Source organism: Salmo salar, chromosome ssa16 (genome assembly GCF_905237065.1).
Source record: "Salmo salar chromosome ssa16, Ssal_v3.1, whole genome shotgun sequence".
NCBI classification, from domain to species: domain Eukaryota; kingdom Metazoa; phylum Chordata; class Actinopteri; order Salmoniformes; family Salmonidae; genus Salmo; species Salmo salar.
Window position 1 is genome coordinate 79,455,026 of NC_059457.1, and position 23,358 is coordinate 79,478,383.

The 23,358-nt window shown below is 47.3% G+C and overlaps 3 protein-coding genes across 5 annotated transcripts; 2 read left to right on the top strand and 1 right to left on the bottom strand.

Annotated features, from left to right (window-relative positions):
* The first annotated feature begins 1,909 nt into the window (after positions 1-1,909).
* On the top strand, positions 1,910-5,467 carry LOC106574820 (ropporin-1). The gene is made up of 6 exons (XM_014150909.2): positions 1,910-1,923; positions 3,124-3,277; positions 3,582-3,699; positions 3,855-4,016; positions 4,204-4,385; positions 5,328-5,467. Exons 2-6 carry the CDS (start codon positions 3,162-3,164, stop codon positions 5,392-5,394), a joined length of 645 nt encoding a protein of 214 aa, XP_014006384.1. The 5' UTR covers positions 1,910-1,923; positions 3,124-3,161; the 3' UTR covers positions 5,395-5,467.
* Positions 5,468-6,354: 887 nt separating this feature from the next.
* On the top strand, positions 6,355-8,208 carry LOC106574821 (ADP-ribosylation factor-like protein 6-interacting protein 6). 2 transcript variants are annotated; one of them, XM_014150911.2, is made up of 5 exons: positions 6,357-6,561; positions 6,653-6,809; positions 6,961-7,014; positions 7,190-7,322; positions 7,989-8,208. In XM_014150911.2, exons 2-5 carry the CDS (start codon positions 6,653-6,655, stop codon positions 8,080-8,082), a joined length of 438 nt encoding a protein of 145 aa, XP_014006386.1. In that variant the 5' UTR covers positions 6,357-6,561; the 3' UTR covers positions 8,083-8,208. The 2 variants fall into 2 exon arrangements, with proteins under 2 accessions (XP_014006385.1, XP_014006386.1); XM_014150910.2 differs by having other exon boundaries at positions 6,355-6,809.
* A 6,111-nt stretch (positions 8,209-14,319) lies between these two features.
* LOC106596517 (NADH-ubiquinone oxidoreductase 75 kDa subunit, mitochondrial) lies at positions 14,320-23,270 on the bottom strand. 2 transcript variants are annotated; one of them, XM_045698063.1, is made up of 17 exons: positions 22,990-23,270; positions 22,350-22,426; positions 22,137-22,228; positions 21,746-22,012; positions 21,534-21,664; positions 20,488-20,673; positions 20,215-20,349; positions 19,926-20,040; positions 18,603-18,748; positions 17,319-17,447; positions 16,947-17,076; positions 16,505-16,665; positions 16,135-16,289; positions 15,397-15,572; positions 15,102-15,236; positions 14,721-14,793; positions 14,320-14,575 (listed from the first exon to the last, which is right to left on the bottom strand). In XM_045698063.1, exons 2-17 carry the CDS (start codon positions 22,420-22,422, stop codon positions 14,484-14,486), a joined length of 2,196 nt encoding a protein of 731 aa, XP_045554019.1. In that variant the 5' UTR covers positions 22,423-22,426; positions 22,990-23,270; the 3' UTR covers positions 14,320-14,483. The 2 variants fall into 2 exon arrangements, with proteins under 2 accessions (XP_045554019.1, XP_045554020.1); XM_045698064.1 differs by lacking the exon at positions 14,320-14,575 and having other exon boundaries at positions 14,763-14,937; positions 15,020-15,236.
* Between the last annotated feature and the right edge of the window lie 88 nt (positions 23,271-23,358).

Genomic DNA, 23,358 nt, shown 5'->3' on the forward strand with positions numbered 1-23,358 from the left:
ATAACATACCACACAGTGGCAACCGGTCCTTCAGGGCACCTGTTTAGCTAAAATAAGAATAGCTTTATAGAGCCACATACAAACATGGTCTCTTTTTTGCTTTCTTGAGTAAAGCAGCTCAAAATGCAGGTGTTTCAGTCTAGCTCGGTGCTTTCTGTGGTGGTGGGGCAGCCAACGAAAATATGGAGTGTAGGGGTTGGTAATGTTCTCTAGTTGCGCTGTGATTTGCTCGGTGTTCTGTCACTCATGGGGGCACTACGTCACTGCAAAATCTATGGGAAGAGCTAGAAAATTAAAGCCCCTTGGGTGATGCCATACATTTACATTAGAAGTGCCCATCCAAGAAGGCTCAAGGTTATTGGCCACAGATAAAATGACATCAAATCACGTTATATCTATCGTAGATTTGATTCGACTGATCATCCAACTCGGAATTCCAAGTCAGGAACTCTGGCCTCTTTCTAGATAAGACCCAGAATCAGACAGTTCGAAGTAACAAAACTTTATTACAAAAACGGGGCAGGCAAACGACAGGTCAAGGTCAGGCAGAGGTCAGTAATTCAGAGCAGTCCGAAAGGTACAGAACGGCAAGCAGGCTCAGGGCAGGCAGAGGTCAGTAATTCAGAGCAGTCCGAAAGGTACAGAACAGCAGGCAGGCTCAGGGTCAGGGCAGGCAGAGGTCAGTAATTCAGAGCAGTCCGAAAGGTACAGAACAGCAGGCAAATATAAAAGATAAAAGGTTTTAGGGAATGTTGGCATATCAGATATCACTTTTAGTTTAACTCCTTTATCTTAGGAAAGTTATATAGCCCTACTATTCGATTATAGGTAGAATGACTCAAGGTAAACTATCGTCTCGTATAGATCAACTACTATTCTACTGTGAAAATGTCCGATAAATGTCTGTCGAGAGCTGCAAATGATAAAACATGAGGAAATGTCGCCCCGTGCGGACATTTGTTATTCATTTCACACTCACCCTGGACGCACACAATGTGACGTCACAATTGCCGTCTGTTACGCGGGAATCACAAACTGATACAAAATAACCGACGCAGCACATGCTACTGTCTTTCCCGCTTTCACAGCGTTTACGTCGTCTGATCACGCGCAGAGAACTGCACCGTCTTTTACAGGTTAATTATTTATTATTTATTATGAATCCACAGTTATTAGTAGGCTATAGGCCTGCCATTTAAAAGGCCCTGTGCAGTCCAAATTCAGTTTTCCTGTATTTTATATATTGTACTACAGCTGATGAAACTAACACCGTAAAAGTGAGATTTTTTTGTATCAGTGTTATTTCCTGATAGTTGCTTATTGACTATACAATCTACATAGGACCTTCTAATCAGGTGGTTTGCATAGGTTACCCTCCCCACTCATTTACATTTACATTTAAGTCATTTAGCAGACGCTCTTATCCAGAGCGACTTACACTCAGACATTCCTTGCTAAATTCTTGCTTTTAAAATAGTTTTTGGGTAAAAAGCTACACTACCAGTCAAAAGTTTTAGAACACCTACTCATTCAAGGGTTTTTCTTTATTTTGTATATTTTCTACATTGTAGAATAATAGTGAAGACATCAAAACTATGAAATAACACATATGGAATCATGTAGTAACCAAAAAAGTATTAAACAAATCAAAATATATTTTATATTTGAGATTCTTCAAATAGCCATCCTTTCCCTGATGACAGCTTTGCACACTCTTTCAATTAACAGGTGTGCCTTCTTAAAGTTCATTTGTGGAATTTCTTTCCTTCTTAATGCATTTGAGCCAACCAGTTGTGTTGTAACAAGGTAGGGGTGGTATGCAACAGATAGCCCTATTTGGTAAAAGACCAAGTCCATATTATGGCAAGAACAGTTCAAATAAGCAAAGAGAAATGATAATCCATCATTCTTTAAGACATGAAGGTTAGTCAATACAGAACATTTTCAATAACTTTGAAAGTTTTTACAAGTGCAGTCGCAAAAACCATCAAGCGCTATGATGAAATTGGCTTTCATGAGGACCGCCACAGGAATGGAAGACCCAGAGTTTCCTCTGCTGCAGTGGATAAGTTTGTTAGAGTTACCAGCCTCAGAAATAGCAGCCCAAATAAATGCTTCACAGAGTTCAAGTAACTGACACATCTCAACATCAACTGTTCACAGGAGACTGCTGCAAAGAAACCACTAGTAAAGGACACCAATAAGAAGAAGAAACTTGCTTGGGCCAAGAAACACGAGCACTGGACATTAGACTGGTGGAAATTTGTCCTTTGGTCTGGTGTCCAAATTGGAGATTTTTGGTTCCAACCGCCGTGTCTTTGTGAGACGCGGTGTGGGTGAACGGATGATCTCCGCATGTGTATTTCCCACCGTAAAGCATGGAGGAGGAGGTGTTATAGTGTGGGGTGCTTTGCTGGTGACACTGTGATTTATTTAGAATTCAAGGCACACTTAACCAGCATAGCTACCGCAGCATTCTGCAGCGATACGCCATCCCATCTGGTTTGGGCTTAGTGGGACTATCATTTGTTTTTCAACAGGACAATGACCCAACACACCTCCAGGCTGTGTAAGGGCTATTTTACCAAGAAGGAGAGTGATGGAGTGCTGCATCAGATGACCTGGCCTCCACAATCCCCCGACCTCAACCAAATTGAGATGGTTTGGGATAAGTCGGACCGCTGAGTGAAAGAAAAGCAGCCAACAAGTGCTCAGCATATGTGTGAACTCCTTCAAGACTGTTGGAAAAGCATTCCAGGTGAAACTGGTTGAGAGAATGCTAAGCATGTGCAAAGCTGTCAAGGCAAAGGTGGCTATTTGAAGAATCTCAAATATATTTTGATTTGTTTAACACTTTTTTGGTTACTATATGATTCCATATATGTTATTTCATAGTTTTTATGTTTTCAGTATTTTTCTACATGTAGAAAATAGTAAAAATAAATAAAAGCCCTTCAGCTGATTTTAATATAAATCTATTACAGTACGGTACTTCATTGTTAACAATAATTTAGTTGATATTGACTTAAATACGACTGCATTGAGCCTATAACATTTTTATTTTAGAGTCAGGCAGACATTGCAAGAATGACGTTAAAATACCATTTTCTTTTCCCCATACAGGTGTTTTTGTTGCCGCTGGTTCCCATTCTGGGTTTAGAATGTCTCACACAGGTAAACCGGTGGTCATCCCTCCAGAGCTCCCCGGCATTCTGAAGCAGTTCACCAAGGACGCCATCCGGACACAACCTGAAGACCTGCTGGAATGGGCCACACTGTGAGTAGCATGAAGTTACGCCTAGCCACTGATCCAAGGTCAGTTTAGTATTATAGCATCTGAGAGGAGAAGAATGAAAGTTGGCCCTTGACCTCGTCTGCTTCCCAAATGGAGCCCTATTCATTACATAGTGCACTACTTTTGACCAGGGCCCATAGGGGACGAAGCCCACTGATCTAAAGTCAGTTGTAGCTGAACTGTGTGGAATATATGCCTGCATACATTCACTACAGTCCTTCAAGACCAGGATTCCTGCTCTGCTGTATTAACCCCAGTATTGTGCTGGTATGCATGTCTTCTACAGGTACTTCAGTGCTCTGGTCCAGGGGAAAACGTTACCTGTGAACAGGACACCAGACAAAGTGGTAACCCCCAACACCATGGACCTCACACCTGAGGTACTCACCACAATGCACGAAAAGGTACGGGGCCACACACACAAACACACCACAGCTAGACACACACATGCATGACTCACACGTGCACACACACACACATACACACATAAACGTGAAATCTCTCCCTCTCTCTCTGTCCCCGTCTCCCTACCCCCTTCTCCCCCCCTTCCCCTTCCCAGCTACATAAGAATGGCACAGTCAGTAAGAAGGAGGTGAGCAAGCTGTGGAGGTCGTTAGGATTGGCTGACGACCTTCTCAGACACATCATGACAGTGGGCTGCTTCGGAGATCAACTCGACTGGATAAAATTCTTCGCCCTGGGCTGCAGCTATCTGGGAGGGGTACATATGATATTGTGCACGCATGCAAGCACGCACTCATGCATGCACGCTGCAACACACACACACACACACACACACACACACACACACACACACACACACACACACACACTTAATAACATACAGACATTATCGAATGACCTTTGGGCCCCTGTTATCTTGGTGACCTCTGCCTTCTCTCTGGCAGACGATCAAGAACGCCATGACCCACGCGCTGTACATCCTGAACTCAGACAGCTCGTGTAAGCCCCCAGACGCCTGCGTCACCTTCGAGACCTTCCGCTTCCTTTACTCCTACCTGGCTGCGGTGGACAGAGAGGTGTCCCAGGCCCAGATAGACCGAACCATTACCTACTTGGAGGCTCAGGCGTGAGTTGAACAGTTACACAACTACACAGCTATACAACTACACAACAGCAAAAAAACTACACAGCAACAAAACAACTACACAGCAACTAAACAACTACACAACAACTACACAACTACACAACAACTAAACAGAGACACAACAACTACACAACTACACAGAGACACAACAACTACACAACTACACAGAGACACAACAACTACACAACTACACAGAGACACAACAACTACACAACTAAACAGAGACACAACAACTACACAACTAAACAGAGACACAACTACACAACAACTAAACAGAGACACAACAACTACACAACTACACAGAGACACAACAACTACACAACTACACAGAGACACAACAACTACACAACTACACAGAGACACAACAACTACACAACTAAACAGAGACACAACAACTACACAACTAAACAGAGACACAACAACTACACAACTACACAGAGACACAACAACTACACAACTAAACAGAGACACAACAACTACACAACTACACAGAGACACAACAACTACACAACTACACAGAGACACAACAACTACACAACTACACAGAGACACAACAACTACACAAATAAACAGAGACACAACAACTACACAACTAAACAGAGACACAACAACTACACAACTACACAGAGACACAACAACTACACAACTAAACAGAGACACAACAACTACACAACTACACAGAGACACAACAACTACACAACTACACAGAGACACAACAACTACACAGCAGCTACACAGAGACACAACAACTACACAACTACACAGAGACACAACAACTACACAGAGACACAACAACTACACAACTACACAGCAGCTACACAGTGACAACAAAAGCTCTCAAGTACCAGGAGACGCAGGTGTGAGAAATAAAATTGACTTTGCACAAAATGTGTGTGTATCTCTGTCTGTCTGTCTGTCTCTCAGGAAGGCGCGTGATGGGATGGTGAAGGTGTCGGACTTCGTCAACAGTCGTAAAGTGCGTTTGGGATAGACTCTCCCTCTCTCCCCCTTAGAACTTTGTTCTAATAAAGATGGTTCCAAAGAAACTCTGTTATTGCTATATCCTCCATCAATATCAGAGGACAGTGTTTCTGTATTACATTAAGTGAAAAGTCATCACTGATTGAGGCTGCCACAAGAGGCCAGAAACACATAGTAAAAGTCAAACATAGAGATAGATAGAGGACTCTAGTTCCCAAAAGCCTATTTTATCATAGGCAATACAATAATAGGACACATACAATGTTGCGTTCTCTAACTATCTCTAGTCAAAGCCAAATCCTGAGAGATTGGTCCCTGTCGTATTTGTCAGCTTAATACATTGTATAAGATTTGTATTATTGCAGAGATGGGAGGATTCAAGGAAACGGACAGAGGTGCACGTCATAAAAAAAAAAGAAAACATATAGACAGAACTAAGATAACTGGTTTCCTGTTGATAAAATAGGCAACAGGTGTTCTCAAATGTTTTCATGTCTGACCAGGTAGGTGCACGTCATATACAAAAATCTGCTCTGGACAGTTGTGCTACAGATATATGTTCGCCTCTGCGCTATCTATATTTGGCCTAATATATGGGATATATACAGAATACTCCTTTCTCTTTATTTTAGTGGATAATCACCCGTTGAAGTGTCTAGGGGTAAGGAATGTCCCTCAGTCGAGCACCTAAGTCCATTTTGTTCAAGCTGGGTTGAAGCTTGTTTTGGTACACTGTCTTTCAATATGTGATACATTGTTTGATAATGATGTTGCAAATTGTTTAGCTACACTGTGCTCTACTGAACGTCACTCTAGGTCAAATATAGATAAGGGGCGCTCGTTCCAATTTCTGTTGCAAAACGTTTAGCTGCGGTGTGTCCTACTGAACACTGGTGAGAAAAGAAGATGATAGACGTGTTCAAACCAATAGACAAGATGTTTGTTGGTTGCGTCAGGGAAAGTAATGCTATTCGGGCGGGTTTAGTTTTCGGATACGGAAGAGGAAGGAGCTATGTTTTGAAAGCATTGTCAGAAGTTTAGAAAGTTACGAAAAGGGGACTGTTGAAATAACTTTACATGACATTATTTACATAGGGCAGTGATACTATTAAAATACACCCTCATTCTATTTTAACAACGTGCGTGTCACTAATTGAAGGAAGGCAGTTTGGGAGAGGTAACTAACTTCGCTACGTTAATATCTAGCGTGTGCTTGCTTTGACAACTAGTTAAACGTTTTTGAATGGTATTACTTGACTGTTGCCAAGATGGACATACAACACCGGCAGCGTCCGGTCAAACCGGACCAGAGTTTTTGGGACAACCGAAGACTGTGGACCGCAAGGATTTTCTCCATGTTCTGCTGTGCGATGGTGGTGTCGGTCGTTGCAGTATTCTGCGCCTTTGTTTACCTCATCTTGAAAGGTACAACGTCTGTCATACAAGAGTTACAGAATTCTAGTCGCGGATGAAGACTCTCTTGGACAGTAGCTGAATAATATTGTTTTTTGTTACTTGTTATGTAAATATGTAATCTTGTCACTTCTGTATACTGTTTTGTGTGTTTGTGTTTCAGAGATGCGGAATGAGAGAGTGATTGGAGAGGATGGCTCAGAGGTTAGACTCCTAGGTAAGTACAGGTCTGTTCACAAAAGTTCATACAGACTAAGCCTCAAGAATAGAAAATTAACAAAACATGTTCCTCTCTCTCTCTCTCCCCTCCGCCCCCTCTCTCTCTCCCCTCTGGCCTCTCTCTCTCGCTCACCCCTCTCTCCCCTCTGTCTCTCTCTCCTCCCCCTCTGTAGGGTTCTGGAGTGTTCTGGTCATGTCAGTGTTAGCAGGGTTCTGCTGCTGTAGCTTCACATGGACCATCACCTACTTTGACTCTTTTGAGCCTGGCACGTTCCCCCCAACGCCCCTGTCCCCTGCCCACCTCAGGTAACACACACACACACACACACACACACACACACACACACACACACACACACACACTTGTACACTAACCTCAGTGGAGGCTGCTGAGTGAGCACGGCTCATAGTAACAGCTGGAATGGAGTCAATGGAAAGGTATCAGGCATATCAAAGACGTGGTTTCCATGTAGTTGATACCGTTCCACTGACTCCATTCCAGCCATTATTATGAGCCGTCCTCACTCAGCAGCCTCCACTGACTAACCTACATTCCCTAACTCTTCCACTGGCCTTCTCTTGTCCTTTTCCTAACTCCTCTTGTTCCATCTCTTCCTGTTCTCTCCCAAGCCCAGATAGCAGGACACACACGTGTGTAAATAGAATGATGCCATATCGAGAGCTTGGGACTATAAGGTTCTATCTGTATTTTAGTCAAGATGTCGTTATTGAAACAGCCTTGTTCTGTTCAGTGTTCTCTACCTATACAGTACTCTAAATACCTCAATTCATGTTAAGTTCAAAAGAATACAAGATACAAGTAGTTGACACCATTCAAACCAATGAGGGTTCAGAACTTTAAAGCCAATTATCTCAGAATCATCTTTTTCCAGATAGAACTTTACAGTCCCAAGCTGTCGATATGTGTTGCAACCCTTGATGTCTAATTCTGTCTGTCTGTCTGTCTGTCAGGCAGGTGACAGGTCACTCCTTCCATATGGGCTACAGTGTGGCGGTCCTAAATGGCATTGTAGCGGCGATCACCATCATCTGGAGCCTCACCTGACCTTACCCACAACCCCCTGTTCTACCTGACCTTACCCACAACCCCCTGTTCTACCTGACCTTACCCACATCCCCCTGTTCTACCTGACCTTACCCACATCCCCCTGTTCTACCTGACCTTACCCACAACCCCCTGTTCTACCTGACCTTACCCACAACCCCCTGTTCTACCTGACCTTACCCACAACCCCCTGTTCTACCTGACCTTACCCACAACCCCCTGTTCTACCTGACCTTACCCACATCCCCCTGTTCTACCTGACCTTACCCACAACCCCCTGTTCTACCTGACCTTATCCACAACCCCCTGTTCTACCTGACCTTACCCACAACCCCCTGTTCAACCTGACCTTACCCACAACCCCCTGTTCTACCTGACCTTACCCACAACCCCCTGTTCTACCTGACCTTACCCACAACCCCCTGTTCTACCTAACCTTACCCACAACCCCCTGTTCTACCTGACCTTACCCACAACCCCCTGTTCTACCTGACCTTACCCACAACCCCCTGTTCTACCTGACCTTACCCACAACGCCCTGTTCTACCTGACCTTACCCACATCCCCCTGTTCTACCTGACCTTACCCACATCCCCCTGTTCTACCTGACCTTACCCACAACCCCCTGTTCTACCTGACCTTACCCACAACCCCTGTTCTACCTGACCTTACCCACAACCCCTGTTCTACCTGACCTTACCCACAACGCCCTGTTCTACCTGACCTTACCCACAACCCCCTGTTCTACCTGACCTTACCCACAAACCCCTGTTCTACCTGACCTTACCCACATCCCCCTGTTCTACCTGACCTTACCCACAACCCCCTGTTCTACCTGACCTTACCCACAACCCCCTGTTCTACCTGACCTTACCCACAACCCCCTGTTCTACCTGACCTTACCCACATCCCCCTGTTCTACCTGACCTTACCCACAACCCCCTGTTCTACCTGACCTTACCCACAACCCCCTGTTCTACCTGACCTTACCCACACCCCCTGTTCTACCTGACCTTACCCACATCCCCCTGTTCTACCTGACCTTACCCACAACCCCCTGTTCTACCTGACCTTACCCACAACCCCCTGTTCTACCTGACCTTACCCACATCCCCCTGTTCTACCTGACCTTACCCACAACCCCTGTTCTACCTGACCTTACCCACAACCCCTGTTCTACCTGACCTTACCCACAACCCCCTGTTCTACCTGACCTTACCCACAACCCCCTGTTCTACCTGACCTTACCCACAACCCCCTGTTCTACCTGACCTTACCCACACCCCCTGTTCTACCTGACCTTACCCACATCCCCCTGTTCTACCTGACCTTACCCACAACCCCCTGTTCTACCTGACCTTACCCACAACCCCCTGTTCTACCTGACCCGACCCACAACCCCCTGTTCTACCTGACCTTACCCACAACCCCTGTTCTACCTGACCTTACCCACAACGCCCTGTTCTACCTGACCCGACCCACAACCCCTGTTCTACCTGACCCGACCCACAACCCCTGTTCTACCTGACCTTACCCACAACCCCCTGTTCTACCTGACCTTACCCACAACCCCCTGTTCTACCTGACCTTACCCACAACCCCCTGTTCTACCTGACCTTACCCACAACCCCCTGTTCTACCTGACCTTACCCACAACCCCCTGTTCTACCTGACCTTACCCACATCCCCCTGTTCTACCTGACCTTACCCACAACCCCCTGTTCTACCTGACCTTACCCACAACCCCCTGTTCTACCTGACCTTACCCACAACCCCCTGTTCTACCTGACCTTACCCACAACCCCCTGTTCTACCTGACCTTACCCACAACCCCTGTTCTACCTGACCTTACCCACAACCCCCCTGTTCTACCTGACCTTACCCACAACCCCCTGTTCTACCTGACCTTACCCACAACCCCCTGTTCTACCTGACCTTACCCACACCCCCTGTTCTACCTGACCTTACCCACAACCCCCTGTTCTACCTGACCTTACCCACAACCCCCTGTTCTACCTGACCTTACCCACAACCCCCTGTTCTACCTGACCTTACCCACAACCCCTGTTCTACCTGACCTTACCCACAACGCCCTGTTCTACCTGACCTTACCCACAACCCCCTGTTCTACCTGACCTTACCCACAACCCCCTGTTCTACCTGACCTTACCCACATCCCCCTGTTCTACCTGACCTTACCCACATCCCCCTGTTCTACCTGACCTTACCCACAACCCCCTGTTCTACCTGACCTTACCCACAACCCCCTGTTCTACCTGACCTTACCCACAACCCCCTGTTCTACCTGACCTTACCCACATCCCCCTGTTCTACCTGACCTTACCCACAACCCCCTGTTCTACCTGACCTTACCCACAACCCCCTGTTCTACCTGACCTTACCCACAACCCCCTGTTCTACCTGACCTTACCCACATCCCCCTGTTCTACCTGACCTTACCCACAACCCCCTGTTCTACCTGACCTTACCCACAACCCCCTGTTCTACCTGACCTTACCCACATCCCCCTGTTCTACCTGACCTTACCCACAACCCCCTGTTCTACCTGACCTTACCCACATCCCCCTGTTCTACCTGACCTTAGCCACAACCCCCTGTTCTACCTGACCTTACCCACAACCCCCTGTTCTACCTGACCTTACCCACAACCCCTGTTCTACCTGACCTTACCCACAACGCCCTGTTCTACCTGACCTTACCCACAACCCCCCTGTTCTACCTGACCTTACCCACAACCCCCTGTTCTACCTGACCTTACCCACATCCCCCTGTTCTACCTGACCTTACCCACAACCCCTGTTCTACCTGACCCGACCCACAACCCCCTGTTCTACCTGACCCGACCCACAACCCCCTGTTCTACCTGACCTTACCCACAACCCCTGTTCTACCTGACCTTACCCACAACGCCCTGTTCTACCTGACCCGACCCACAACCCCCTGTTCTACCTGACCCGACCCACAACCCCCTGTTCTACCTGACCTTACCCACAACCCCCTGTTCTACCTGACCTTACCCACAACCCCCTGTTCTACCTGACCTTACCCACAACCCCCTGTTCTACCTGACCCGACCCACAACCCCCTGTTCTACCTGACCCGACCCACAACCCCTGTTCTACCTGACCTTACCCACAACCCCCTGTTCTACCTGACCTTACCCACAACCCCCTGTTCTACCTGACCTTACCCACAACCCCTGTTCTACCTGACCTTACCCACAACCCCCTGTTCTACCTGACCTGACCTTACCCACAACCCCCTGTTCAACCTGACCTGACCTTACCCACAACCCCCTGTTCAACCTGACCTGACCTTACCCACAACCCCATGTTCAACCTGACCTTACCCACAACCCCCTGTTCAACCTGATCTTACCCACAACCCCCTGTTCAACCTGACCTTACCCACAATCTCCTGTTCTACCTGACCTGACCCACAACCCCCTGCTCTGACCCACGACCCCCTGACCTTACCCACAACCCCTTGTTCTACCTGACCTTACCCACAATCTTCAACATGTGTATGTGTACATCTCAAGAGAAGCAGTAGAACATGATGTGATACTATGAGACAATGTGTCCAGTACTAAAGTCAGCATCTCACTCACTAGCTCCTTGTTGTTTGGTTCTCCATGCTGTCCTCTTCCAGGCTGATGCAGTGTTGAGTCCCAGGTTTCTACAAAGTCAGGATATCTTTTTTAATGTACTGTATATTGTGATATATATATATATCTAGCCTAAAGAGGTTTTTGTGCTATAAAGAGAATGTTTCACATATAAAATGAGGCTCACACATTATAAATCTATAGTTTATTGTGTCTAATATATAACCTGTAGAGATATGTTCCATGCAGTGTATCTGTGCATTTGACTGTTATTCTCACTGAATTACGCTTTCACTGTCTCTCCTTCCCACACTGTCTGTACTACTGAACAGTAAAGAAGCTCTCACCTGCCTTCTGTATCTTTTCTCCTATCTGAAACGTTGTCACACACACACACACACACACACACACACACACACACACACACACACACACAGGCCCTCAGCAGGACGTCCATTCCTTCCTTGATCTCACCATTATCCTCCTCACAACACACCAACAACTCCTGGACACACACATAGGGAACAACTCCTGGACACACACACAGGGAACAACTCCTGGACACACACATAGGGAACAACTCCTGGACACACACATAGGGAACAACTCCTGGACACACACATAGGGAACAACTCCTGGATACACACATAGGGAACAACTCCTGGACACACACATAGGGAACAACTCCTGGATACACACATAGGGAACAACTCCTGGATACACGCATCAAAATCAAATCAAATTGTATAAGTCACATAACAGGTGTAGACCTTACAAGCCGAATATAACAGGTGTAGACCTTACAGTGAAATGCTTAGTTACGAGCCCCTAACCAACAATACAGTTTAAAAAAAATACGGATAAGAAATAAAATAAACAAGTAATTAAAGAGCAGCAGTAAAATAACAATAGCGGGACTATATACAGATGGGTACTGGTTAGTTGAGGTAATATGTACATGTAGGTAGAGTTATTAAAGTGACTATGCATAGATGATAACAACAGAGAGTAGCAGCGGTGTAAAAGGGGGGGGGGGGCAATGCAAATAGTCTGGGCAGCCATTTGATTAGATGTTCAGGAGTCTTATGGCTTGGGGGTAGAAGCTGTTTAGAAGCCTCTTGGACCTAGACTTGGCGCTCTGTTACCGCTTGCCGTGAGGTAGCAGAGAGAACAGAATATGACTAGGGTGGCTGGAGTCTTTGACAATTTTTAGGGCCTTCCACTGACACCGCCTGGTATGGAGGTCCTGGATGGCAGGAAGCTTGGCCCCAATGATGTACTGGGCCATACACACTACCCTCTGTAGTGCCTTGCGGTCGGAGGACGAGCAGTTGCCATACCAGGCTTTGATGCAACCAGTCAGGATGCTCTCGAAGGATGGTGCAGCTGTAGAACCTTTTGAGGACCCATGCCAGATCTTTTCAGTCTCCTGAGAGGGATAAGTTTTGTCGTGCCCTTTTCACGACACATAGGGAACAACTCCTGGACACACACATAAGGTAGGAAATGAACGAAGGTGCTGTGATTCAATTCAGTTAACTTTATTCATCCCAGAGGGGCTGTTGTTGCGGGCAGGATTAACATACACTAATAATAAACACAAACAACAGTACAATACAGTCAGAGAGAAATACAGTGTAATGGATATAGTACCGTCCAGAAATTGTCCATAGTGCAAATGCAACAGTCCATACATCCCAGAATATAGTTTTAATCTACATTGGTGGTGTAGGCAGTTTGGGCTCAGTCAGTCCATGACCAAAGACGCTCCACTCTCTCTCCCACTCTTTTGGGTCCAGTGCTGTTCTAGCACACCTCTGCATCTCAGTTAGTCCCCATCCAGACACTCCATGCTCTCCTCCACAGCTTCTCTGTCTGCTACCATCTCCTCCATAGCTTCTCTGTCTAATACCATATCCTCCATAGCTTCTCTGTCTGCTACCATCTCCTCCACAGCTTCTCTGTCTCCCACGCAGTCCTACACAAATTATCTCTTTGTCTCCTACTATTTCCTCCACAGGTTCTCTCTACCTCCCACTCTCTGTCTCCCACTCTCTCCTCCACAGCTTATCTCTGTCTGTCTCCCACTATCTCTCCTCCACAGCTTATCTGTCTCCTACTCTCTCCACTGTGTTGGGTCCAGCACTACTGTAGTACACCTCCACCATGGCATCTTTGGAGGTCTGCAAGGTGACCACGCTCTTGGTCCTTGTGATGAGGTCATAGCCCAGGCAGAACACACTGAACAGCATAGCGAGCCCCAGCACACAAATCGCAATCTGCGCCACGTGAACAGACTCCTCTCGCTGGTCGGGAGAGGACATAACAGCAGGCAGCTACGATACCGTTCCCCACACGTCTGGCACGACAGGAGAACATTTGACCTGTCCTGGCATTAGCTCTCCACACCCTGAAATGCATCTGAGGGAAGTTCAAGACAGAAGTCTGAATGAAATTGATGTCTGACAGGTTTACAACAGAACATCTCTGCTGATGTCACTCTGTGTTGGCTACAACGCTTCAACTCCACAAAGTAGAGGTGTGGAATAAAGGACAAACAGTGGTGTTGGAGATGACCTCATGAGGGCAATAACACAAGGACAGAGTGCTACAGGATACGATTTTATTCATAATCAGAGTACAGTTTCATTTTCAGCTTTCTTTAAAGCCTCTTCCCTCGAACATCTTTACAGCAATCAGCAAAAAACAACTTAAATAAAGGAGAGCGCCAACACTGAGTGCGTTTTGGCTGTCTGAGTGTGTGCCTATGAGTTCAGCAGATGGATGGTTCATCGACGGCGTCAGCTCCCTCTGTGACGGCCTTCACACACTTGGCCATGGTCTGAGACGCTCTGCTAATGGGATCTATGGGAGAGAGAGAGAGAGAGAGAATGTTACACACACACACACACACACGATGAAAGGATCCCACCAGTTATCCATGTGCATTCCACCCTCTCATCAGTCTGACAAACACATTCACAGCTGTGCTATGACACATTATACATACCTGTCATATAGAAGTCTTTAGCTGTCAGCTGAGGAGAAATTAGAGGATTTGCTAGAAGAGTCTGATTCACAGCCTGAGAGACAGAGAGAGAAATAAAGGACGGTTGAGTATGCTCTCAATTTCCATGTCAAAGACCAGTCTCCATTTATGATTTCATAACAGCTGATCGTAAAGAAAAGTCAGTTAAGGGGTGGAATGTTCAAGGTTATGTCCTGACCTGTGAGAGTTTGAGGTTAGGGGTAAAAGGTTAAGGGTTACCTGTGAGAGTTTGAGGTTAGGGGTAAAAGGTTAAGGGTTACCTGTGAGAGTTTGAGGTTAGGGGTAAAAGGTTAAGGGTTACCTGTGAGAGTTTGAGGTTAGGGGTAAAAGGTTAAGGGTTACCTGTGAGAGTTGGTTGGCCTGTTTAAAGTAGTTGGCTTCCTCAACGTCGTCGTAGCGGACCAGGTTAGGAGAAACCTCGGCCAGCCGACCCCTCACCTCATCCACAGAGTCATAGGGCAGAGTCAGCCCCGCCAGCTGCAACACACACACAGTTACAACACACACACACACACACACACACACACACACACACACACACACACACACACACACACACACACACACAGTTACATATACAACCACACACACACACAAACAGCGTCTTCAAGAAATGTATATGGGTGTGTGTGTGTACCTCGGAGATGGCTCTGATGATCTTCCAGTCCTCCCTGGCCATGCCGGGCGCGGTGACGGCCACGCGTGTCTGTTGACTCCTCCCCTCTGTGTTGACGTATGTTCCGTTCTTCTCCGTGTACGCCGCGCCGGGCAGGATGACGTCAGCCATGGTGGCACCCACGTCTCCATGGTGACCTGGCAACGATACACATATACCATACATATGCTGCATATAGCATGACAATTGTGTGTGTCATGGGAAGTGTTCTACCCTGATAAATGAACATGCTGTCCTGTGTGTGTGTGTAGATAGGTGTGTACCCTGGTAGATGATCATGCTGTCCTGTGTGTGTGTAGATAGGTGTGTACCCTGGTAGATGATCATGCTGTCCTGTGTGTGTGTAGATAGGTGTGTACCCTGGTAGATGATCATGCTGTCCTGTGTGTGTGTGTAGATAGGTGTGTACCCTGGTAGATGATCATGCTGTCCTGTGTGTGTGTGTAGATAGGTGTGTACCCTGGTACATGATCATGCTGTCCTGTGTGTGTGTAGATAGGTGTGTACCCTGGTAGATGATCATGCTGTCCTGTGTGTGTGTAGATAGGTGTGTACCCTGGTAGATGATCATGCTGTCCTGTGTGTGTGTAGATAGGTGTGTACCCTGGTAGATGATCATGCTGTCCTGTGTGTGTGTAGATAGGTGTGTACCCTGGTAGATGATCATGCTGTCCTGTGTGTGTGTAGATAGGTGTGTACCCTGGTAGATGATCATGCTGTCTTTAGGCAGGTCCTGTCTGGTGATGCATTCTCCGTCAGCTCCTAGCAGGAACAGAACCTTGGGCGGGGCTTTACGGATAGACTCCACCCCCGCCTTGTAGCCCAGGTCCAGGGCTGCCACCTGACTGGCTACCCTGCAGATAGACAAAAAGATGATTGGACGCTAGTAGACATACACACACAGAGATGATTGGATGCTAGTAGGGATAGACTAAGTTGTTAGCTGTATGCTAAATGCTAGTAAAAGCTAGATGCTAAATGCTAATATTAGCTATATACTAAATGCTAGTAATAGCTGGATGCTAAATGCGACTAGAAGTTAGGCCAGAGATAGCTTTAGCATGCTAACCTGTGCAGCACGTTGAGGACCTTCCAGCCCTCCTCCACTCCGCTGCTGGCCCTGGCATTCTGGGCGATGGTTTGCACAGAGCTCAAGATGGCTCCTCCATCCTCCCTCTGAAGAGAGGCACTGCCCACCACCACTACCGGCCGCTTGGCCTGCGCGAGCACCTGGAGGAGAGAGAGAGAGGGACCGGGGAAAGGTTAGGGCATTGCATAACCACAAACAGAGCTGGATCACGTCCAGTAGTACACACCATTATGGAAGGCAGATTCATTGACTAGATTCTAGAACAGACGTGCTTCTCTGTCATGCAGAATGACCAATCATGTCATTCCTATCTGTAACAATGTTGGTTACAACATTTCTATCAACAACAATACAACCTCCGCTCCCGCCAACTGCCCCCCCCCCCAACAATCCCTTCCCGGTCTGTGGTGGCCGTGGTTACCTGGCAGAAGGGGTGTGTTCCGTTAGCGATGTCCTGCAGCACCTGAGTGGACTCTCCCAGGTGGTCGTAAGTGTAACTCAGATCCACACTGCTCCCCACCACAGACACCTTCAACTCATTATGCAACCAGCTGAGAGGGGAGGGGAGATGGTGAGGGAGGCTTCCTACTGCAGGTTGGTGTGTGTGTGTGTGTGTGCTGCAGTCATCCATTAATGTGTGTGTGTTTGTGCAGGTTGCACTTTTGGATACATCTGGTGAAGAAAGTGGGACCTCACAGCAAGGATTGTGTGTGTGTGTGTGTGTGTGTGTGTGTGTGTGTGTGTGTGTGTGTAGCCCATGTTTAGGTGTGTGTGTGTGTGTGTGTTTGTGTACCTCTTGCGGACGCGTGCATTGAAGAGTGGGGCCTCGTAGCGAGGGTTGGTTCCTATAAGTAGCAGCAGGTCAGCTTCCTCAATGCCACTGATCCGAGAGTTCAGCAAGTAGTTGGAACGCAGGTCAGAGCTACGCAAACCACAATACAACCTTTTACTAACCATGAGCCAACCTTTTACTAACATACCATTACTAACCATAATACAACCCATTACTTACCATAATACAAACTATAATTAATGTACCATAACCAACCATAATCTAACCATGACACAACACTCACTCCCACTAACTCCTTCCCCTTCTCTCCCCCACTACTCACCCCTTATTCTTCCCCTCCCTCCCCACTGACTCTGCCCGCTTCCCCACCCTTTCCTACCTCCACCCTCCCTGATTTAACCAGACCCAGTGGCAGGGAAGACCCCCACCCTGACTCACCCAGCATCAGGGAAGACCCCCACCCTGACTCACCCAGCATCAGGGAAGACCCCCACCCTGACTCACCCAGCATCAGGGAAGACCCCCACCCTGACTCACCCAGCATCAGGGAAGACCCCCACCCTGACTCACCCAGCATCAGGGAAGACCCCTACCCTGACTCACCCAGCATCAGGGAAGACCCCTACCCTGACTCACCCAGCATCAGGGAAGACCCCCACCCTGACTCACCCAGCATCAGGGAAGACCCCCACCCTGACTCACCCAGCATCAGGGAAGACCCCCACCCTGACTCACCCAGCCCCAATGACAGGGAAGACCCCCACCCTGACTCACCCAGCATCAGGGAAGACCCCCACCCTGACTCACCCAGCATCAGGGAAGACCCCCACCCTGACTCACCCAGCCCCAATGGCAGGGAAGACCCCCACCCTGACTCACCCAGCCCCAGCATCAGGGAAGACCCCTACCCTGACTCACCCAGCCCCAATGGCAGGGAAGACCCCCACCCTGACTCACCCAGCATCAGGGAAGACCCCCACCCTGACTCACCCAGCATCAGGGAAGACCCCCACCCTGACTCACCCAGCATCAGGGAAGACCCCCACCCTGACTCACCCAGCATCAGGGAAGACCCCCACCCTGACTCACCCAGCCCCAATGGCAGGGAAGACCCCCACCCTGACTCACCCAGCCCCAGCATCAGCGAAGACCCCCACCCTGACTCACCCAGCCCGAGCATCAGGGAAGACCCCCAACCTGACTCACCCAGCCCCAGCATCAGCGAAGACCCCCACCCTGACTCACCCAGCCCCAGCATCAGGGAAGACCCCCAACCTGACTCACCCAGCCCCAGCATCAGGGAAGACCTCCTCAGTACAGAGGTTGTCACTGTTCAGTCTGTTGAGCAGGTCCTTCAGAGACACCAGAGCCTCTGCATCCACCATGCCTCCAGCTATGGCTGCCACGTCACTGCCCTGGGCTCCCTGCAACTATACACACACACACACACACACACATTACACACATGATACCTAAACATACATACAATGCATTCGTCATTCTTAAATGGAAGAAGTTTAGAACCACCAAGACTCCTCCTAGATCTGGCTGCCCGGCCAAACTGAGCAATCGGGGGAGAAGGGCCTTAGTCAGGGAGGTGGCAAAGAACCCGATGGTCACTCTGACAGAGCTCCAGAGTTCCTCTGTGGAGATGGGAGAAACTTCCAGAAGTACAACCATCTCTGCAGCACTCCGCCAAATCAGGCCTTTATGGTAGAGTGGCCAGACGGAAGCCACTCCTCAGTAAATGGCACATGACAGCCCGCTTGGAGTTTGCTAAAAGGCACCTAAAGACTCTCAGACCATGAGAAACAAGATTATCTGGTCTGATGAAACCAAGATTGAACTCTTTGGCCTGGATGGAGATGAACGGAGCAAAGTACAGAGAGATCTTTGATGAAAACCTGCTCCAGAGTGCTCAGGACCTCAGACTGGGGCGAAGGTTCAGCTTCCAACAGGACAACAACCCTAAGCACACAGCCAAGACAATGCAGGAGTGGCTTCGGGACAAGTCTCAATGTCCTTGAGTGGCCCAGCCAGAGCCCGGACTTGAACCCAATCAAACATCTCTGTAGAGACCTGAAAATAGCTGTGCAGCAACACTCCCCATCCAACCTGACTGAGCTTGAGAGGATCTGCAGAGAAGAATGGGAGAAACTCCCCAAATATAGGTGTGCCAAGCTTGTAGCGTCATACCCAAGAAGACTCAAGGCTGTAATCGCTTCCAAAGGTGTCTCAACAAAGTACTGAGTAAAGGGTCTGAATACCTATGTAAAAATGTGATATGTTTGTTTTTAATACATTTGCAAACATTTCTAAAAACCTGTTTATGCTTTGTCATTATGGGGTATTGTATGTAGATTGAGGGGGGGGGGGACGATTTAATCAACTTTAGAATAAGGCTGTAACGTAACAAAATGTGGGAAAAGTCAAGTGGTCTGAATACTTTGGAATGCACTGTATATATTAACTTTTTATACAGACATAAAGATTAGACACCACTTCAGATCTTCCTACAGACAGACTGAAAACAATGTCATTGCCTATAGTGTCCAACATGTCTGTTGAGTGACAGACATCAGTGACAGACACTACACATAGACTTACTGCTCCGGCCACGCGTGTGAGTACGTCTTCCCAGGATGTGGGGACCAGCTGTCCTGACGCGTCCTTCACCATAGGCTGGGTCAGCCTCTGGCGCTTCAGACCGTCATACGCAAACCTACACACACACACACACACACACACACACACACACACACACACACACACACACACACACACACACACACACACACACACACACACACACTGATTGAAGTCCCAGCTGGTTGCAGGGTGATAGACAGGTAATGGGTGTGGTTAGGACCAGGTGTGGGCAGGTTCTGTGTCTCACCTGGTCTTGTCTGAGATCCACTCCTCGTTGATGTCTTCGTTCAGGCGGGGCAGAACCCTCATCACCTCTCCACCACGCGTACTCACAATGATGTTACTGCCTACTGCATCCAACACATCTATAGACTCAGTCTTCCTGCAAACACACAGCAAGGTTACACACATAACAATGGTACTGCCTACACCTCTATCATGTCTATATACTAGATCTAGAGTGTAGATTCATCTTCGTTTTTACAAACACACACTTGATATATTAACACACGCACAGTACCTGGTCTCCCAGGGTCGTGAGGTGAAGGCGTATGGTTTGGAGGTGAGGGCTCCTACGGGACAGATGTCGATGACGTTTCCTGACATCTCGGACATGAACATCTTCTCCACGTACGTCCCCACCTGCATGTTGTTCCCTCTGCCTGTGGTACCCAGGTCCTCTACACCTGCAATCTCACTGGCAAAACTGGCATAGGGAAGAAAACAACAATCAAATCAAATGATCAATACCACCCCATGGCCTGCAATCTCACTGGCAAAACTGGCATTTGGGCACAAAGGCCTAGCATTAGAATGTATACAGAGTGGAGATATGAGTACGCTGGCTGAGAAGGACACTCAGAGCGAGAGAGGAACACACTGTGTCTCAGTGCAAGAGGCGTCACTACAGTTCCTGGTTCAAATCATTTGTGGGTTCATCAGCATTTGTGGGTTCGATTACCGGCTCAAAATGGCTAGAAACAAAGACCTTTCTTCTGAAACTCGTCAGTCTAATCTTGTTCTGAGAAATGAAGGCTATTCCATGCAAGAAATTGGCCTGTAATCGAAAACACAAATGCTGATGCTCCAGATACTCAACTAGTCTAAAGAAGGCCAGTTGTATTGCTTCTTTAATCAGAACAACAGTTTTCAGCTGTGCTAACATAATTGCAAAAGGGTTTTCTAATGGTCAATTACCCTTTTAAAATTATAAACTTGGATTAGCTAACACAACGTGCCATTGGAACACAGGAGTGATGGTTGCTGATAATGGGCCTCTGTATGCCTATGTAGATATTCCATAAAAAAATCTGCCGTTTCCAGCTACAATAGTCATTTACAACATTAACAATGTCTACACTGTATTTCTGATCAATATTATGTTATTTTAATGGACAAAAAAAATGTTTTTCTTTCAAAAACAAGGACATTTCTAAGTGACCCCAAACTTTTGAAAAAAAACAAGGGAGTGAGAGAGAGTAAGGAGTACGGTGGCTGAGAAGGACAAACAAAAAGGAGAAAGAGTAGTACGGTGGCTGAGAGGGACATACTGAGCATAGTACTCACCGGATGCAGCGTGTGCACTGGATGCAGCGGGTCATGATTGTTTTGATGAGTGGTCCAATGTTCTTATCCTCCACAGCCCGCTTGTCCTCAGAGAAGCGACTGCGGTCTGAACCAAACTGCATGGACTGGTCCTGAGACACAAACCAAACCCAAAAACACAAAAGTCAGTGTGTATGTGTGTGCATTTACACATCCAGAGTGTGTGTGTTTACCTGAAGGTCACACTCTCCTCCCTGGTCACAGATGGGGCAGTCCAGAGGGTGGTTAGCCAGCAGGAACTCCATCACTCCCTCTCTGGCCTTGCGGGTCTTCTCTGAGTTGGTCAGGATGTTCCAGCCTTTCATCACTGGCATGGCGCACGCGGCCGCCAGCTTTGGGGCTTTCTCAATCTCCACCAGACACATTCTGCAGTTCCCAGCCACGGACAGGCGCTCGTGGTAGCAGAATCGAGGAATCTGCACCCCCATCTTCTCACAGGCCTAAACACACACAGATACAATGAGTCAGTCACGGTAAAACACACAGCCACAATTTGTCACCGGGGCTAGTGTTTAACCCTACAGGGTGATTGGGGTCAGGGTGAGGTCAAAGTGCAAAGGTTACCTGCAGCACGGTGGTTCCAGGAAGCACCTCCACTGGTTTCCCATCAACAAACACCTCCACCATGTTACTGGCAGCTCTAGCTGAGGTACGCACTGCAAACACAGATACAGATTACACTTCAAAACAACCAGAAACCCTAGAGAAATTGTGAGTGTTCTCTTCAAAACACATTAATGTATCCAAGTAGCTTGAGGGTGCACACACAATCTTTACCATTGTTGGAGGGGGCCAGGCTGCCCTTGGCTGCCCCTGCTAGAGCTCGGCTAACGGATGGCAAACGCAACATGACGCTAGAAAGAGAGAGAGCGCAGAAGTCAAACATCTCTAACTGGCTACTGTGGCTATAGCTAAGACTTCTAGCAATCTTATCTTTGAGTACTTCACTGTATGGGTTAGATATGTCATAACAAATGACATTAGTTGGATTAATTATGATCATATATGTGCACCACTACCGGTGATATATGGCCAAGGGACAACTGCGTAACGAGCTGTAAACTCAAGATGTTACAAAATCGGACACCCTTGCTAGTTGTCACCTTGCTAGAAGTTGTCTCACACACACAGTCAACATATGAGTGAATCCATGTCCACATCAGTTAAGTTACATCTAACGGTCTCCTCTATCTCTAATGTTAGCCCTGGTCCAGCTGTTGACGTTCTCCCCACTCGAGCTGGTGTTGAATGCTTTCTAGGTTAGCAAGTTAAAGCGTTCAATGTTATCTAACTACAAGTCAAGGACACGGGACATCGCACTGATTTTACAGCGGCTGGCTGTTACTAAATCCAAAGATTGTAAACTATACAATTGGCATGGTCACATAGGAATGAAGTATTGGTATTTTATTCTTACCTTGTCGCTATTTGGCCTTCTTGACCAGAACAGCGATTTATGTATGCACTAGAAAGCAATCCTACTGCGAATCTCCGTCACAACAACGAAAATGAACGATTCACCACGATATATTAAAGGAAGAAATAGCTCATTTTGCCCATACTTCTTAATTTAAAATTAAGTTACATGCATTTACATAATAATAAAACCTATGCATATGTTCAAAACTATTATAATCATAAAGATATTTAACGTTTTCGAGTTATAATGTGCCCTTTCACCCCCATAAAACGTTAGTACTTCCGGTTGAAATGCTTTCTAAATGTTCGTGATTTGTGTGCTTTTACTGTTTAAATAACCACTTTGATGTTTAATAGATATATATAT

Excerpts from the sequence above, each read along its gene's own strand:
- LOC106574821 (XM_014150910.2), top strand. The coding sequence starts at position 6,653 with ATGGACATACAACACCGGCAGCGTCCGGTCAAACCGGACCAGAGTTTT. Across the intron at positions 6,810-6,960 it reads TGTTTACCTCATCTTGAAAG|AGATGCGGAATGAGAGAGTG; the intron begins GTACAACGTCTG and ends TTTGTGTTTCAG. Across the intron at positions 7,015-7,189 it reads CTCAGAGGTTAGACTCCTAG|GGTTCTGGAGTGTTCTGGTC; the intron begins GTAAGTACAGGT and ends CCCCCTCTGTAG.
- LOC106574820 (XM_014150909.2), top strand. The coding sequence starts at position 3,162 with ATGTCTCACACAGGTAAACCGGTGGTCATCCCTCCAGAGCTCCCCGGC. Across the intron at positions 3,278-3,581 it reads CTGCTGGAATGGGCCACACT|GTACTTCAGTGCTCTGGTCC; the intron begins GTGAGTAGCATG and ends TGTCTTCTACAG. Across the intron at positions 3,700-3,854 it reads TCACCACAATGCACGAAAAG|CTACATAAGAATGGCACAGT; the intron begins GTACGGGGCCAC and ends TCCCCTTCCCAG.
- LOC106596517 (XM_045698063.1), bottom strand. The coding sequence starts at position 22,422 with ATGTTGCGTTTGCCATCCGTTAGCCGAGCTCTAGCAGGGGCAGCCAAG. Across the intron at positions 20,674-21,533 it reads CAGTGCACACGCTGCATCCG|TTTTGCCAGTGAGATTGCAG; the intron begins GTGAGTACTATG and ends TCCCTATGCCAG. Across the intron at positions 16,290-16,504 it reads GTCCTCAACGTGCTGCACAG|GGTAGCCAGTCAGGTGGCAG; the intron begins GTTAGCATGCTA and ends GTCTATCTGCAG.